This window comes from Gracilinanus agilis, chromosome 5, assembly GCF_016433145.1.
Source record: "Gracilinanus agilis isolate LMUSP501 chromosome 5, AgileGrace, whole genome shotgun sequence".
Classification (NCBI taxonomy): Eukaryota; Metazoa; Chordata; class Mammalia; order Didelphimorphia; family Didelphidae; genus Gracilinanus; species Gracilinanus agilis.
In genome coordinates, this window is record NC_058134.1 from 22,201,840 (window position 1) to 22,220,183 (window position 18,344).

At 35.8% G+C, this 18,344-nt stretch overlaps 1 protein-coding gene across 1 annotated transcript in view; it reads left to right on the forward strand.

The window, feature by feature from the left end:
• Positions 1–18,344, forward strand: part of TOPAZ1 (testis and ovary specific TOPAZ 1) — a 90,501-nt gene that overhangs the window by 32,569 nt on the left and 39,588 nt on the right. Inside the window, exons 3-9 of the mRNA XM_044678775.1 lie at positions 265–332; positions 1,934–2,061; positions 4,362–4,426; positions 10,191–10,330; positions 11,668–11,753; positions 12,454–12,582; positions 17,220–17,283. Coding sequence (XP_044534710.1) covers positions 265–332; positions 1,934–2,061; positions 4,362–4,426; positions 10,191–10,330; positions 11,668–11,753; positions 12,454–12,582; positions 17,220–17,283 — 680 coding nt within the window. The remainder of the gene's footprint in view (positions 1–264; positions 333–1,933; positions 2,062–4,361; positions 4,427–10,190; positions 10,331–11,667; positions 11,754–12,453; positions 12,583–17,219; positions 17,284–18,344) is intronic.

Sequence of the window (18,344 nt, forward strand, 5' to 3'; positions counted from 1 at the left end):
AATACTTTATAGTCTTTCATATACTTCCATGCATTTTTTATTTTTTTAATTATGATTAAGTGCCAAATAACAGCATAAGCAAATGTAAATTCAAAGGATATAGAGATATTTCTGTAGATTGGAATAATCAGGTATGGTTTTGTAGAGGAATTCTAACTCGAGCTAGGCATACAGCATTATTGCAGCCAGTGACAAGTATCATTTGATGGTTGTTATTGTTTGATTATACATTTTGAATTTTCAATTTTGTTTGCTTTATAATAGAGAATTTCCTGCACAGGACCATGGATCATTGACATCAGATAGCTGTTCCAGTGCTTCATTAATAACTGGTAATAATTAAAATTTCAGAATTATAATGCTAAAAAGTAATTTTTAATTGTTTTTCAGACTGGATCAAAAATTAGTCCATTTAACTTGGCCAAATTCATAGTAGATCATAATAACTAGTTGTAATCTGAAAGTCTTTCATAGTTCAGTCTTCAAGAACACTTTTTCTAGGTGTTCATTGAGTTATTTTTGTGATTTTAAAAAAATCTAAACTTCTTAAAGTCTTAAAATATCTTGCCAGCTTTATTTTTAAATCTTATGATAATAACTGACATTTACTTTGAAAGACACAGCTTCGATGATTATACTTTTTTGACTACTAAGTTTAAAAGTTTTTGGGAAATTATTTGACCTTTCAAGGATCATAGGATCAGTGTTATTGATATCCCATTAAACAAATTTATGAGTTACATTTTTTTTGCCTATATGGGTCTGTGCTTTCATGCAGATACTCTCCCTGAGGCTAAATGAGTGAAATCTGTCTGTGCTGGCATCCTTTGCCACTTTGGTCCTTGTCATCCTGTAACTTTCATGACTCACAGAGCCACCTTCTTCATTACCTTCACTTTGCAGAGAGCTCAGTGGAACACCTTGGCCATCTCTCATTTCATGATTAGTCTTCTTTTCATATCAATTTATCTTTCTATTGATATCTTTTACACTACTCCTTTTGCCCAAGCCTTTGTTAAAAGGCAATCAGCACAGTGGTCTCCTCCAATAGAGCTGTCCAGGGGACTTCCGCATCTCATGACTTGGACTTGGGAAACACCTTGTGAGCCTTTAAGACAACATCTTGATCAAATGCATTATTTAGATTTTTAGGTGAGGAGGAGGAAGGGGGTTAGTATGACCTTCATGATTTAGGGAGCTTTCCATTTTGAGGTCTAGACCAAGAAGAAACAATTTACATATTTTCCCCTCTCTCTATCTACTTGGCAAGGAGATTAAGTGTTTGCTGGCTAAAGTGGTTTTTAGTCCCACTTAGTCTCCTTGTTATGGTAATTGATTTATACACATTAAATTTCTTTGGAAGGTGGTGATACCTTTCAATTTTTTCAATTGTTAGTCTGTTTAAATAGGTTACATTAGAATTTCCTCAGATGTACATTTGTATCTCATTTTTATTTTTCTCATTTGATATTGAATTTTAATTTTTGCTCTGATAAATATATAGTTTAGCTAGCATGGACAACTATTTGTCTCATCAGTATCCAGTTGTTTCCTGTATGTTAGACTGTAATCAACTTAATTCTTTATAGTTTTATGTTTTGTTTTTCTATCACATCATATTCTCTTATAAAGGAAAGGATCCATCCTATATAAGCGTAAAGGTTTTTGTTTTGTTGCAAGCCTTTTATCTTTTCTACTTTAGAACTTTAACTTTAAAATTATATCACATTATTGATTAATTATGGAGACCTCTACATGAGTTATTTGTGTAGAGGAAATTGTTTAATTTGGAGATAATTCATGTTTAAATTATTAATCCATTAAATCTTAAGCATTGAGTTCTCGGTTTATTTGAATAACATTCTTTGTACCTTTAAGTAATTGAATCTCTATACCATTAAAGTTTTTACAGTTGAATATTTCATCTTTTCAGCAAATGAGATTAAGAATGATTCTCCAGTTCTTAGTGATTCTTTGGGAAGAATTATTAATGAGACCTCTGAGGATGAAAAACCAGCTGAATTAAATGAGCATAAAAAGGGGCTGGATGTGGATGAGAAGGTATTTGGGGAAATTTTTGACCTTTTTTCTCTCTCCATAGTCATAATGCTACATTAGAACCTTGCCCAACAGGGATGAGATCCATGTATAGGATTCCCATTATATTGAGATATATATAAAGCTGTACTTTTACACATGATGTATTGAAATATACCCTGGTCTAGTGAGGACTTTGTTCTACTTTAAAATACTACCTCGTCAATGTGTCAGCACAGTTTTATGCATTTGTTAGTGCTGGGCCAGAAGTCAGTAAAAGCTGAGTTTAAATCCACCCTCAGATGCTGAGCTATGTGACCCTGGGCAAGTCACTCAACTTCTATTTGTCCTAGTTTTCTCAACTGTAAAATGGAGATAATGCTTCACCTACCTCCCAGGATTGTTGTTAGGATCAAATGAGATAATCCTCATGAAGTGCTTAATACAGGGTCTAGCACACAGTAAACATTAGATAGTTATTCCCCTTCCTATTTTTCTGAGTGCCAGTTCACTAAGATGTATTTATGGTCTTGTGGCATTCCATGCTCCATAAAAGAAAAGGTTATAGAGTTTTTATTTTTTAACTTAAAAATCAATTAAAAATATTGGGTATGTGTCCAAACTGTTACAAGGATAAACAATTCCTAGTGAATATGATCTAATTTAAATCTACCTTTTAAATTTTATATATATACATATATATGTACATATATGTGTGTGTATATATATGAATTCTCACACATTTATATATATATATATATATATATATATATATATATATCTTTAGCTTAAAAGTCACTGGTGAAGTTGAGGCAGCTAAGTGGCATAGTGGATAGAGTATCAGGCCTGGAGTCAGGAAGACTCAACCTTTCCTGAGTTCACATCAGACATCAGACACCCTGGGCAAGACTCTCAACACTATTTGCCTCAGTTTCTTCACCTCTCAAATGAACTGGAGAAGGAAATGTCAAACCATTCTAGTATCTCTGCCAAAGAAAACCCAATTGGAGTCACAAAGAGTCAGACACCACTGGACAACAACAAAGTCATTGAGCTTTAATTTTGTGTAGGAATCAAAATAAAGATGGGGTTGCTGTAGTTACATTAGTTTATCTGACATGTAGTAAACACTAGTATACTTGTTAATTCACATTTTTGTAGCTAAACTTAAGCCTTCAAAAACTGCTCACATTAATAGATAGTTCTAAAGTTTATGTAAACATTTTCTCATTTGATTCTCACAAGCTTCTAAAGATGGCTGCCATTCTGATTTCCATTTTTCCGATGAAGAAGCTGAGGCTTAAAGAGGTTAAGAGTCACATAGCTAATTATTATTATGTTATAATTAAATGACTGAGTTCGGATTTGAACTAAGATCTTTTTGACGCAAGCCCTGCCTTCTTGGATACTCTATGGTTCTGCTGTATGTTCAAATGTTTCTGAACCTTTAAGCATGGCAACATTCTTCAGTTTTTCCAACCCATTGGCTCTATGACTTAACACTTACTAAAGACCTAGCATCCTTTCAGAATCCTCTTCCACATCCTCACTACTTGGCTTCTTATGTCTCCAGAAATGATAATTTCTGAATGCTACCTCCATATAGTAAAATCTATATTTGACAAAGGAATATGGAACTAAAGAATTTTCCATATTTAAGTACCAGGTATCTAGGATGTTCTAAAACCTATCTACTAGGTTTTTCATTGGGAAGAAAGTAAAAAATCACTTGCTAAAACTTTGCTTTCTCTTTTATATCATGTGGATAGGAAACAAAACCTAAGGATAGAAACCAACACCTAAGAGCTAGAGTCTGATCACTTGTTTAGCACATTTATATTAAAAGAGCCTCAGATGCCTGGGCTTAACCAATCAAGATTTCTAAATTATTGGCAGTTATTTGAGGGAAAATAACCATACAATAAATAGCTATAGACATTTTTTTCCAGGCAAAATGTAGTCTAAAAGTGTTTAAACATTTATAGTAATTTATAACTTTCTCAACACTTTTTGAAAAACGAAAAGTAAAATTGATCTGACTTGGCATTTTGTTTTAAATATTAGAAAGCAAACAACCTGACTTATCAGAAACTTTTGGGAATGCATTGCTGTGATTCTTTTGCTTCAGTGGCCATGTAAAATCATATAAAAATGCAGTGATTCTGTTATTTTTTAGAACTATGTAAGAAACTGAGTCTCTAACTGACTAAATGTAGCTTGATAACGAGTTGCTTTAAATTTGCTTCCTGTTAAACATAGCTTTTGTAAATGATAATAATAATACTGATTTTCATCTAAACATGTTTACCCCAATCTCTTCACAGTGTAAATTTTCAAGTAGTGTGGCAATAAAAGAAGAAAAAGAAAACATTTATGAAGTTGAGAAAAGGTTTGTCAGAATATTTTTAAAGCACCGTAATTTTACATGACATTTTAAAAGGTATTAATACAATTTGTAACTTAAACAATGGGTCAAATCTGGGACATGATTTGTTGAACATATCATAAAATTAGCATAGTATACTATCAAAATGGCTGCTTTTTACCAAAAGAGACTTAAGTTTCTTAAGACTAGTATATATGTGTGTCTAAGTCAGAAAATATTGCTAAGAGAACCAGGAAAACATTGTTCACAGTAACGGCAATATTGTGGAACGATCAAATGTGATAACTACTGACAGCAATACAGTGACCCAGAACAATTGTAAGGGACTTATGAAAAAGAATGCTATCCACCTCCAGGAAAGAATCGATGGAGTAGAAATGCAGATGAAAACATATGGTTTATCACTTGTCTATTTGGGTATATGTTTTGGAGTTTGGGTTTTGTAAGATTGTTCACTTATAAAAATGAATAATATGGATATATGTTTCATGTGAAAATATACATATTGTCCAAATTGAATTGCTTGCCAACTCTGGGAGGGGGAAGGGAGAAGGGAGGGAGACAACTTGGATCATATAACTTCAGAAAATTTCTGTGACAATTTGTTACTAAAATAAAAAAGAAATTAAAAAAAGAAAATATTGCTAAAGAAAAAAAGAACTAGAAGAGATAAATACTACAGGGGGAATATCTGGTCTTATGAATGTTTTAGAAGCAAAAACAAGAATGGACAAAATTGTGCCACTTTTCTTTTCTAGGACTGACATTTGATGAGTACATTTAGAAATAATAATATTTAGAGTTCATATGAACTTTACACCTTCTAATTCAATTCCCTTGTTTTACTAAAAGAAACTAAAGCCCAGAAAACAAAATAGCCAAGAAATTAAAGTTGATTGTTATTGGAAGAAACTAGGTACAAGTAGGTTGGTATGTAGTATTCAAAAATTGCAGTATATGATTATAAAGTTTTAAAACAAAGATAGAAGTCAGTTTAGCTGAACCCCCTCATTTTATAGATAAGGAAAGAGAGTCCCAGTAATGAATGACTTGCCCAAGGTCATCTTGTTAGTAACACAATTCTTTTGCCTACAAATGCAGCACTCTCCATTCTGCCTTCCAAATTATGCTTCTCATGAGTTAACCAATTAGAGAATCTTATAAAAAGGAAAATTGTCCAAAAAGACAAACTTTAGATGTTGGAGGAGCTAAGCTTAAACCAAAATAGTGTCGTATTTGTTGTACAAAATACATCAAAATATATAAATCAACTTGGCTTTGCCAGTTCCTCCCTAACTCTTTGACTGGAAAATCATCTAACTTCTCCAGACCTCAGTTTCCTCATTTTTATAATAAGGAGTTGTTGATATCTTCCAACTTCAGATTTCATGATTCTGTCCTATTTTAATTAGTATTCAAACCTAAACTAATTTTAGCCCAGAGAGACAGAAACCATCTCTTGCCCCAACTTCACTTTTCACCTGAAGTGATAGGATAGTGAAATGTAGGCTGATTAAAACAAAACAAAAAAACACAAACAACTCTTGTGCCTGGCCTTCCCTTCTGTCTCCCGACTTGTTCTCCTTCTGATTTTATTTCCATCAGTTTTCTGTTTCCAGAGCCTTGAGGTCACTTTTGACTTCCTTCCCTTCTCATTTCTAGACTATTAACTTCAATAAGTAGATGTCTCCCTTGATCAAGATCTTTAAGGGAAGCCCCAGTGACCACCAACTAGCTGGGAATGTTATAGATTATGTTCTGGGTTCAATACAGGTGAGTCTAGAGGTCCCTTTGGGCCTTTCCAAAGCATGGATTGTTGTGACCAGAGCTGGCTCACAAGTTTGGAATACCCTCCATCCAGTCTTTTACATGACTGTCAAATAGTCTTGTTCAAAACACTGAAATAGCTATCAGCTTCCTAATCCATTTCAAACTCCTCAGCTTTCTTAATGCCTCAGCTTCCCTAATTCACCTTACTTTCCTATCTTTCTGATCCTCTCTCCTCTAAACACTTATTAAATGTTCTCTCCATGCTTGACGCTGTTCGTCTTCAGGGGGCTGTTGTTCTCTTCAGGGAAACGGCATCAACAGATAAAAAAACTATAAGAAGTATGTTTAAGAGGATGTTGGGGGAGATTTTCAGCAACTGGGAATCTGGATCTGCTTTCAGGATAGGAGAGCACTGATGTGGAACTTGAGGGGGCTAAGAAGCAGAAGTGAGCTAGGAATGTTTTGCAGATATGGAAAACAACATGGCCAAAGGACTAGAGACAGGAGATGGAATCTCTTGTACTTGATGTGGCAGAGAGCAGTGGACAGGCTCCTAAGAGTGGCTTCCTCAGCAGAAAGTCATCAAATACCACTACCATTCTTCCCCTTACTCTTTCTAGATGATCTCTCATCCAGTGGTATATGTTGGCTCTACCTTATTCTTTGGGGGTAAAGGAACTGCTTCCTTCTCAGAACATCCATCTTCCTTCTTGTTAAGGAAAAAAATTATTCATGTGCACTAAATAAAATGAGCATTTCCAAATACAAAGTAGAACCAAAAAAAGAATTATGCATGGAGCTGTTACTGTCTGTGAAATGCAGCTTATTTTTCCTTTTAGCTGTGTAACAAATTCATCATGTAATTTTTAGAAATGTTCTACTCATCTGTGTTTACTTCTGGCCTTATGTTCTGTTCACTTTTTAACCATTTGGAGTTTATCTTGGTATATAGTGTGAAGTGTTGGTCTACACTTACTTTCCAATTTTCCCAACATTTTTGGCTGAGAAACAATTCCTTACTTCAGTAGTTGATACCTTTGAATTTATCGAACACTGTAACAATGTTCATTTGCACTTGTATGTTTTATACCTATATTCAATTTTTCAGCTTTTAAAAAAATTGTTTTAAGCTCCAAATATTCAGTGATCCTTCTGTTCCTCCTATGTATGGGTCTTTCATTTTCCAACTTTCTGAAGGTCAAAATTCTTCTAAGCCCCTCAGGTCCTTTTACTTTTAACATTGAAACCCATCTTTTGCATTATTTTTTTTAATATTTTGTTCTCCCTCCATATCCTGACACATGGACTTGCTCAAACCCTTTTACTTTCTTTTTTAGGGAAAGACCAATGGTCCCCACAATCAGTGCAAGGCATGCAGAATTCTTCTTGTTTCTCTACAATTACAATAATGGAGCACCTTGGTCTTTCTCTTTCAAATGCTTGCAATGATAATAACTTACCTTTTTAACACTTTATTAACAACCTGATAGCCCTATTTCCTTTTCTCTGCTTTCACTAGCCTCTTCCCTGCCTTACCAGTTAGTTGTACTTGCCTTTTCCCCCTTGCTTTACCTTTCTTGTTGCTTTTCCTAGAAGCCTTCTCAGTTGGTCTCCTTCAACTCTTTCTTCATTTCTTCTAGACTCAGGCTCTGGGCCTTCACGGTTCTAAAGCTTTGCAAATCGCCTTCATTTACTTTTCCATATTCAGTTGCAGGCTTCTCTCCTACCTCTGTCTTCCACATAGTTTTCTCTTTGAGGAGTTGGAAGTAACTGTAGTTTGGCTACAGCTGACTACCTTATACCTGAAGTTGGTGTTTTTATGCCTAAGTAAAGGAGTTCATATTTCCTGGTAATAAATTTCACCTCACTAAGAAGAACCTGTTATTTTATTCTATCAGCATTTTGTGGGGGTCGTGAGACTCAGTAGAGTATGTTGTTCTTCCCTGGGTCTGGAACCCTACAACTCCACATTTGTCTGGCTTGTTAGAAAGAGAGTAGCCCCAGACAGCTCAATTATTTTAGAATTTAATAGCACAGTGGAAAAAGGACTGGGCTAGGGTCATTGGCAGTTCTGGCACTGTAACCCACCAAGTGTCAAAGCAGGTTTGGTAATCCCCTCTCTGTTTCCCCATATAGGAAAATCATGGGGCCAGAGCTTTTTAAGAATCTTAGAAAAAATCTATTTCAGCTCATCTCTAAACTTTGATTTTTTTTTCTTTCTGTCTCTTGGGAGTGAGGGTAGAAAATGTGTACACAGGACCCAAAAGGATGACAGAGTCAAGATCCTGGCAACCTAGAATGATGAATTCAATCAAAAAGTATCAAAGACTGTCCGCTTTAATCTGTAATGAACTCGGAAAACAGCTAAGCTTAGTATAGTTATAGTCTTTTTTAAAAGTGTATATTCAAACTAAGCTCTGAGTAGTACCTTATAAAATGAACAAAGTCATCTTTTATTTTAACCTTCATTCTTTTTTAGAAACATTTTTCTTTTTGGTTCACAAGTGATCTCCAGATTATTGGGATCTTGGGGTAATCAGCAACTATATTTTCTTCCAATGTTACGCTCTACCAATATTATGCTCTACAGTTATTTGAAACTTTAAACAAAAAGGAAATCAGTGTTTACAGGTGGCTTTCCAGGGCCTTTGTTTGGGAATGGCCCTGAAGAATTCAGACTGATGGACTCATTGCTAGGTTGAGTCAATCATCAGATGACTTAGAATCTCAGTGAGTCTTCTCCCACTATTTCCCTGTCACACACATAATAAATACAACTCATCTTTTTAATTCCCCTGTAAAAATCCCTTTTAAAAAGTTGTTAATCTTAGTTAATTTTACCACAAATTTTCTAGAGCAAATGTTCAAGTTAGAATGAAAGTTTGCTTGTTATTAGATAATTACTTAAATATTTTAAAGCACTGTGATTTTTCATCTTGTATGGGAAATTCTTCAAATAATGCAGATTTTGACCCTCCCTAACTCATTAAATGTTCTTTAGAAGCACCTTCCAGTCCCCCTGGCAATGAGCTTCTCTGAATAGTTGGACTGACCATTGCAAAAGCCCATTTTGTGACTCTCACCATATGCTAAACCTTTGCCACGAATTAGGGCTGGCCAGGGATGATGCTTCCTTAATACATTTTTTTTCATTTTTTTATTGTTATCCAAAACACAATTTCATATTGGTCATTGTAAAAGCAACTCATAACCAAAACCCCAATATAAGACCAAGGATACACTGATGTGAAAGACAACTCTAACCATTCTTTCTCTTGAAGGTGGATAGAATTCCCTATTATAAATCTTTCAGGATTATCCCAGATCATTGACCTGCTGACAGATAATTGTCATCCAATATTGCTGTTACTGTGTACAATATTCTCCCAGTTCTGCTTATTTCACTTTGTATCAGTTCCCACAGATCTTTTCAGCTTTTTCTGAAATCATCTTGCTTATCATTTTGTATAACACAATAGTATTCTGAAAATCAAAAGGTACTAACCAGCCCACTCCCAAGAGCAAAAGAGAAAGAGGGAGAAGTTACAGCAAACTATATACAAATGTGACGATGCAAACGTGGAGAAAGGGAAAAGCATTCTGGGTACAGAAAGGAAGTTTGAGTAATGTAGTTTTAGGGATTCAAGATCTCCACTTATACAATTCAATTACCAACATGTACCACAATTTGTTCAGCCATTCCTCAATTGATGGACATCCCCTCAATTTCCAATTCTTTGCTACCACAATAAGAACAGCTATAAATATTTTTGTACAAGTAGGTCCTTCCCCCCTTTTTAATGCTTTTTTTGAGAAGCAGAGTTATCTTCAGACCATGTCAGAACATGAAGGTAGGACTTTAGGAAAGCTAATTAAGCAGAGTAAATTTATATTTAAGTTCTAAAGACATTTTGTAGAACTTAGGATACTACAAGTAATACTCGATAATTCACTGATTTAACAAACTTTGGTTGCAATTTGTTTTCTTTTAATATAGCAAGGATTCTAAATATGCAGAGATTCTCACGGGTGAGCGTCAGATAACATCTCTGTGTCCAACAACCCCATGCCTGCCAATACCTTCTTTGAATATAAAGGCTCATCAGGATGGCACAATCCTGAAACCCTGGATGAATGGTATTATACTCTGAACAATAACAATATGTTGTCTTTGTGGCTATTTTAATAACTAGAGAAAGGGGGAGTGTAATATCCAATGAAAGCTGCGGTCATGGTTTAGAAAGTCACTATTAAGATTCATCTATTAATATACAAAAGCTTCCATCCAGTGATTTAGTACTGTTGGCACAGTGAAATCATGGTTATATGTGACAGGGGAAAGGTGCATTAGTATAAGTAAATGGGATTTACAAGGCTTTTCTTTATTTTGCATATTATTTGAAAATAAAGTTGCATGATATTGTAGAAGAGTGCTTGCTATACTTGAAGTTGAAAGCATCAGATTCAAATCATGTGCCTGATCCCTACTAACAGTGTGACTATGAGCCAAGATACTGAAACTCAGAGAGCCTCCGTTTACAAGTTCTGTTTTTGGAGATAATACCTATATAATTTCCTTAATCTAAGGATCAAATGAGATCATGTAAATGGCTTCAAAAACCTGATATTGTAGAGTTGTGAAGTGGTTGTCACTATTTTATTCAGGCTTCCTGGAAATTCATGTTTCCACCCGAATCCTGAAACCACAGCAGCCTGACTCAGGAACCCTAAGAAGCTGCCTTGTTCTTCTCATTCAGCTCCATTGTTCTGTGCCTCTTTCCTCCAATCCCACTGATGGCACCACCTGAGTAGACCTACCCTTTAATTCACAATCTTTTGGAGGAGAAAAGAGATCATCATTGTGTTAGGCAGAAAGACCTTTCTAATATTAATGATTTTGATACCATTGTTTTTTCTTCTTGATTCTTTGATAGTACCACTAAAATTTTCTGCTGCATATAATGGATGGTTATTGTGTATATATGTGTATATGTTGTATATGTGTGGGTACATATATGTATATATTTTTTCACTGTATTTCATGCAAAAGTTTTACCACCACCTGTCTCTACCCTTCCATACACACACACATACACACATGTCAGGAAATGGAGGGGCTTACAGTAGACAGCTGGGAATAGGCAATGGCCCTGGGTCAGAACAAACCACAGATCTCCTCTCTGGACAAGTGGCTTCCTTCTGTGGCCACCCTTCAGGTGAGTTTAAAATCTGTTTTCACAATGCTGTATTAGGTTCATTATGGATATCTGGGAAAAGACTTTTGTTTGCAATATTTAATAGTACCTTGACTTTCAAAAAAGTTTGTCCTTCCTGTGGTAGAATAGTTTGTGTCCCTGATTCATATACAGAAATTGATTCTTCCCAAAGTTTTAAGAAAAATCAACACATTTAAGTAAAGTTTTGTGAATATAAAGGAATAATAATAGTAACTGATTTATATCTCTCTTTTGCAGATTTTAGATTTTCAGGGAAATATCCTCTTCTGATGTTGCAGAATCCAGAAAATTGTGAAATTTTTAAAAGGGAAAAAAATGCAGGGGTGAGTGCCTCATCTTTTTTGAATGAGTTTCCCCTATAGGACTTAATGGTATCTCCTTGCTTATCCTCAGAGCAGAAGTCCAAGTAGAGATTTAGTGGGAGAGTAAAAAGTGATAACATAGAGTTAAGTCCTACCTGAGAAGACAGCCAGATTGGGGGGAGGGGGATAAAGACAAGTTGTGGAAGGATGTTACAAAGAAGAGAGATGGGTCCTGTTATTAAGTACTGATCACTGGAGGAGATACAACTCTGAGAGCAAGAGAATTCAGGTTGGGGGTGTGGGGAGTCCAAGGTGGTTATGAGAAGTTGCTTCTTAGAAATACTGAAGGCATATTTCCTTCATTTTCATTAATTTTCTTTTGACTATATTAGATTAAGTGTTTTTATGTCCTTCCAGTTCTTGTGTTTTCTCAGTTAAGCATACTTCTAAATGCATGTTGAACAATAAGTTATAACCTTATTAGAAATTATATTGGGGAAAGTAGAAAAGTTGGTAGAAAACCCGAATTTTTCTTTTGCTAATTTGTTGATTTTCTTATTAAATTAGCACTGAATAATCTTGCTCATTTTTGTATATGTAACATTCCTACCTGTTCTTAATGTCTTCCTTCCTACCCTCCCATATAGATTTTTCCTATTTTTTACTAGCCAAAAACATTTATCTTTTTTTTTTCTCCCTTCCTTTTAAAAAAAAACCTTAGATGTTCCAGAAGTCCCTAGGGTTGGCGATGTTACCTCATGGATATTGCAGATATCATTTTAATACATTACATGGCTGTGATCGATCACTGTGTAAATACACCCATGTTCTTGAACAAACGCATGAAAAGGTACAGTCTCTAAGGGTTTCAAACATTAAGGAGAGGTTATTTGTAGTAAATATCTAAGAAAAATTGAAGTTTGGTTTTTACCTATGTTTTATTTAAAATTCATGGTTCTAAGATGATGGATTTAAATATTTTCTAAAACACTAAGAACTTTATTTTCTGTTGAAAGTTAGTTATTTTTATTAAGCTACAACAGATAAGATGAACGTCACATACAAATGGCCAGATATAATATAGTTTCTTCACCCTCGGTGAGGTTAATTCTTTAAAGTTTTTCATTTTCTGTTTTATTGATGAGCCAGTTCTTGAGTTTTTTCTTATCATTACATTTCATAAGAGAAATTATCCATTCCCCCTCCCATTTCCTAAAATGCATCCTGATGAGTCTTCAATCAGAAAAGATTTTTGTAGTTATAATCAATCTTTCCATATACGTCATCCTTTTAAGTTTAAAAATCATTTCTAAAAAGATTTTGACCTACAAGTGAAGTAACAAATGAGAAGCTCATTAACTTACTATACTACCAATGACAGGAAATAGTGTTGGCCACAAGCATAGGGCCAAGGAGCTGTTTCTGAGGCCATGAAGCAGAAAGAAACCCCAAGAGCTCAGCCCAGATCCAGTAGATATTCACATTTAATCTTGATGGGCCCTGTGGATTGGCCCAAACTTAATAGGAATGTCAGGATGCCCTGAGCAAGATAGAAGGTTTGGAAAAGCTGATAGGGCCATGGGGAACTTGGCTCCCCTCATTTGTCTTGCCTAGTGTTGCTGTGCAGGTCCTTTGCTGCTATATCAGAAAAGGCAGGAGCTGGGTTTTTTGTCTTTTTTTTTATATAGTCATGTGTGGTTCATGATCTATATTGCTTTGGGATCCAGGACAGAGGAAGCTCTGAAGGTACTCCCAAAGTGGCATCATGCCTGGCACCATTAGATACAGAACCACATAACTGTTTTTTTAACCTTATCTTCCATACCAGAATTGATACTAAATATTAGTTCTGAGGCAGAAGAGCAGTAAAGTCCAGGCAATGGGAATTAAGTAACTTGCCCAGGGTCATACAACTAGGACACATCTGAGGCCAGATTTGAACCCAGGACCTTCCGTCTCCAGACCTAGCTGCCCCCCACATAACTGATTCTTCAAGGAAGTATTCAAGTGATCCTCACCAGAGAACTGTGGCACAGTGATAAGCATCTTTGGGTCAGAACATGACACACAGGAGGGAGATGATTTTAGCCAGAAGAGAAATACTGATTCAAGTCAGTCAGTATGATCAGAATGACTGCCTAAGAGTGTCTAAGAGTCCCAAGAGAAATACAGGCTGGTTTTTGTTCAGCGAAACAAGAGTACTATCTTCTCCTTACTGGGGGGGGGTGGGGAGTAGAGAGGGGTACCTGCTTCCCAGTGAAAGGGAAAAAAGATTGGGAAAACTTATTCAGTTTCCCAAGGACTAGAGAAAAGGATTGGATGGCCAGAACTTCTGCCTACATGGTGCTTTCTAGAGACATGCTGTTTATAAGAGTGACCAACTCATGTTAGGCTACACATTGCCAACCTCCTTCCTCACTTTGAGGAACATGCAGTCTCCTAAGCCAGAGCCAGATGGCAGAGTCCAGGAGCTTCTCTGAGAGTGCATTGAATGAAAGGACAGGTGATTGCATCCTTATCTCCCCTCCAATAGGACTCGACTTTTCTCAGGTTCAGTTTTCTTGTCTGTAAAACATGAATAACAATCACCCATCCTTCACAGGATTGCTATGAGGATCAAATGAAATGATATATATAAAACCTTTTGTTCTATATAAATAGTGCCCTTAAAACACTCTGTAAATACTAGCTATTATTAGTAGTATTCTTCTCTTCGTGTTAAAGGTGGCTTTCCTATAGAAAAATCTTTGTCATGTGATTTAGACTACTTCACAGAAGAAAAGACCTCCTAAGAATGTGAACCATTTTCAAACAAAGAAATGCAAACTATTAACCATAAGAAAAATGCCCCCAACGGCTATTCAGAAATGCTTATTAAAGCAGCTCTTGAGTTTTCACAGTTAGGTCCATCAGCTTAGCAAAAATAAAAAAACTGAAATAGTTGATGGAGGAAGGTGTGTGGGAAGTGATGGCTTATAGAATTGAATTGGTCCAAATAGTCTAGAAAAAAATAATTTAAGAAAAGTCACTAGATTCATATGTCCCAAGGAAGTCAAAGACAAGATATGGCACCTTATAATGCAATATTAATAGATGCATTTTCTGTGAGAGCAAAAAACTAGAAATAAAGTGGTTCATCTAAGGATGGTTTATAAACTTAATAGTATATTTATAACACTAAGAAGTTACTACTAGGAGTAATTCAGTTCATATGAAGACAGGAAAACAGGATACACAGTGACTACAGTTATAGAAGTAAAAGGCAATGAACTTAGACTAAATGCAACAATAAATCATAGTCCCAAAGGACATATGATAAAGTACACTTTCCTTTATTCTTTAGTTTGGGAATCTGGCAGGCAGATTAGACATTCAGAAAGCTGCAGCCATTTTATCTGAATGAGATACTGTGTTGATTGTAGGGCTTATCTTACTGTATTTGCCTCCCTGGGGCCTGGCACAGTGTTGGCACTTGTTGGTTGATTGGTTGTATTTTTTTGTCTTTATGTAGACAAGTTGTCCCTTCCCTATAGTAGAAGTTCTTGGGCAGCAAACATTGCCTTCTTTTTTTGGTCTTTTTCTACCCAGGTGTATCGGTACCTGGCACAGAAGAGGCACTTAAATGATTCTGCTAGGCCCCAGAACTAGCAGTAATAGGTGGACATTGCAAAGAAGCAACTAAAGGCTTGAGAGAAAAGAAAACATCCTAACAGATCTAGGCAGAAGTGGGCTGCCTTTTCCAAAGGTGGTAGATTATTGCTCTTCGCAGATATTCAGGGGAAAATGAACTGTTTAATCACCTATAAATCAGTCATCACATTTACTGAGCACCTTCTTTGTCCTAAGCACTGCACAAGGCTCTTACAGTACAAAGACGAAAATGAATCACTCCTGTCCTCAAAGAGCTGATGTTCTATCTGGGGAGAGATGCCCATCTGAGAGTATACAAAGTCAATACAAGCTTATTTCAAGGAGGAAGAACTACTAGGAGCTCAGGAGAACAAGAAAGGCTTTATTTGGAGGTGGAATTTAAGGATAATGGAGGTACAAGTGAGTCCTTTCTAGGCATCCAGTGGGATGGAGGGCTGACTATGCTACAGCTCCCATTTCCCACACACGCACAGGAAATGAGCAGAGGGAGAAAAGGTGTTGTTACAAGCAAGAGACACTATAGAGGTAGAATCAATAAGACTTGGCAGCTGTTTGGAAATGAGAGATGAGGGAGCATGAGAAATCAGGGCTAATTGTGAGGCTATGATTGGATGATAGACTTTCTGTCCAAATAGTGATGTTAGAAGGGGGTGTTAGGAGGTGGGGGAGAAAATGTATTCTCTTGACATATTGAGTTTGTTGTTATAAGTGGGCATGTCATAGGGAGGATTTTTGTTTCAATATGTGTTGCACTAGGAGGCCTTTTGAGATCCTTCCAACTCCAATTCTGAGATATGACCCTTTTCTAGCTGACACATCCCCAATTCGTAAAGCCATTGAGACTAACGTTCGCCTCATGTGGAAAAACATAGTGGCCTACTATGAAGCACCAAAACCTATAAAGCATTAGTTTGTGGCTACCAATGGTGTGATATGGTTCTATTCTATTCAGGTTATTCAGTTGTTTGTAATGAATATCCAAAAATGCTGCCAAAATAGTACAATCTATAATAATGCTTATTTTAAATTAAAACTGAGAAAAGTCTTGTTGATTCAGGAGCTAAAAGCAAAAGAGAATTATATTTTTCATTTCAACATGGGGTTTATTTTGATCTCAAAATTAGTAACTGGATTTCCCAAGCAGGCAATCTCCCTACCCTTGGCAAAGTAAAAAACACCATTATACAGCATTAGCTTTCTTAGGAAAACTCTCCAGAGGAAGAAAAGAAGTGCAGCTTAGCCCTAACCTTAACTCTTTAGGGCTTCCTACATAAAAGCTTTTCCTATAAACTCACTTTTCACTTTTTATAAATTTAAATATTTTAATGTTTTAGTTATATACCTAATAAATTATGTCCTCATATTCTGAAGAGATCAGTAGTTTTGAGGTTTTTTAATTCATAACTGTATACTTTTTTATTAATAATTTTTTTTTATTTTAAACCCTTAACTTCTGTGTATTGACTTATAGGTGGAAGAGTGGTAAGGGTAGGCAATGGGGGTCAAGTGACTTGCCCAGGGTCACACAGCTGGGAAGTGTCTGAGGTCAGATTTGAACCTAGGACCTCCCGTCTCTAGGCCTGGCTCTCAATCCACTGAGCTACCCAGCTGCCCCCATAACTGTATACTTTTTAATGATTCCTACCAATATATGTATTTTAAATTTGGCTATTTTCTTCCTTTTGTCAATATGAATTAAGATCATTTTTCATCTCAAATGAGTTAAACCTAAGCAAAATGTGGAATAGCTAAGAAGATAGAAGTGCCATTTATGTGCATTTTATTTTTATAATCTATTCAGAAATGCATCATAACAGTTTTTCATGGCTTCTGCAGGTTTGCATGGAAATTCTTAAGAAATATATAAATATCGGTGAAGTGTGTTTGCTTCAACGTGCAGGTATGAGACCTACTGCTGAAATGTAATTCGTAAATTGTATATTTCAAATATAAAGTTCAGTTGCATGTGTTAGACAATGAATATTAAGTCCCAGGATGAAAAAAATCATGACTTACTAGAAAAGATTGTATTGATCCAAGAAAGTTTTCAATTATATTTAGTGTTGTATTTATTTTAACACCATAACAATAATTATTAAGCTGGTTTTTTTTGTTATTTAGAAAATTTTCATCTGTAGTCAATTATGGAAAGAGATTTTGCTAAATCAGTTTGCTTACGTAGGAAGTATTTGTCCTATACTACTAGAATTACATATTGATTCTTTTATAGAAACATGCACAAATTGCATTATATCTCCTACTGGCTTATGCAAATTCACTTTTTATAAAACTCCTTTGCCCCAGGGAATGTGGTAAATGGAGTTCTTGCTCCATGAAGATGTCTTCTTAAAGATATGTAAAATATACAAAGAGCACACAGTTAACTCATGTCAGGATTTGTAGTTAAAAAGTAAACCCTCCCAATTTTCACCTGCCATTTTTTAAAATAGCATTCGAAAATTACTGGGTGAGAAATAGAGGATCCAGGAATACAAAAGGTGTCTATTGCTTTTTAGCAGTATTCTTTTCTGAAATTTGCCTTTTGGTTAAATCCTTTGGTCTTTGAACAGTAAGTATACAAGGGAGTAATATTTCAAAGTCCATGTCATCCCCATCCCTTTACCAAAACACTGAGCACAGCCCAGAGAAGCTGGAAGCTGGAGATATATCTACAACATTTGGGGAGACTGGAGAAGGGTGATAGTTGTGAAGAATATCTGAAATACAACTTGCACCAAAGGATACTGGGGACTCCTGAGATTGTGTTGAAGCCATAGGCCCAGTGGCCACAGGCTAACACTGACTCACTCCACACTGGTGGGTGCCAAGTGACTTCAGTGCTGAAGTATTAAGAAGTCAGCTGCTGTGAGAAGCTGAATTGGAGCAAATTTTAATCCTGTTGTGTAATTACCTTGAGACCCTATTATATGAGGCCTGGAGACCCACAACAGACAGTACCAA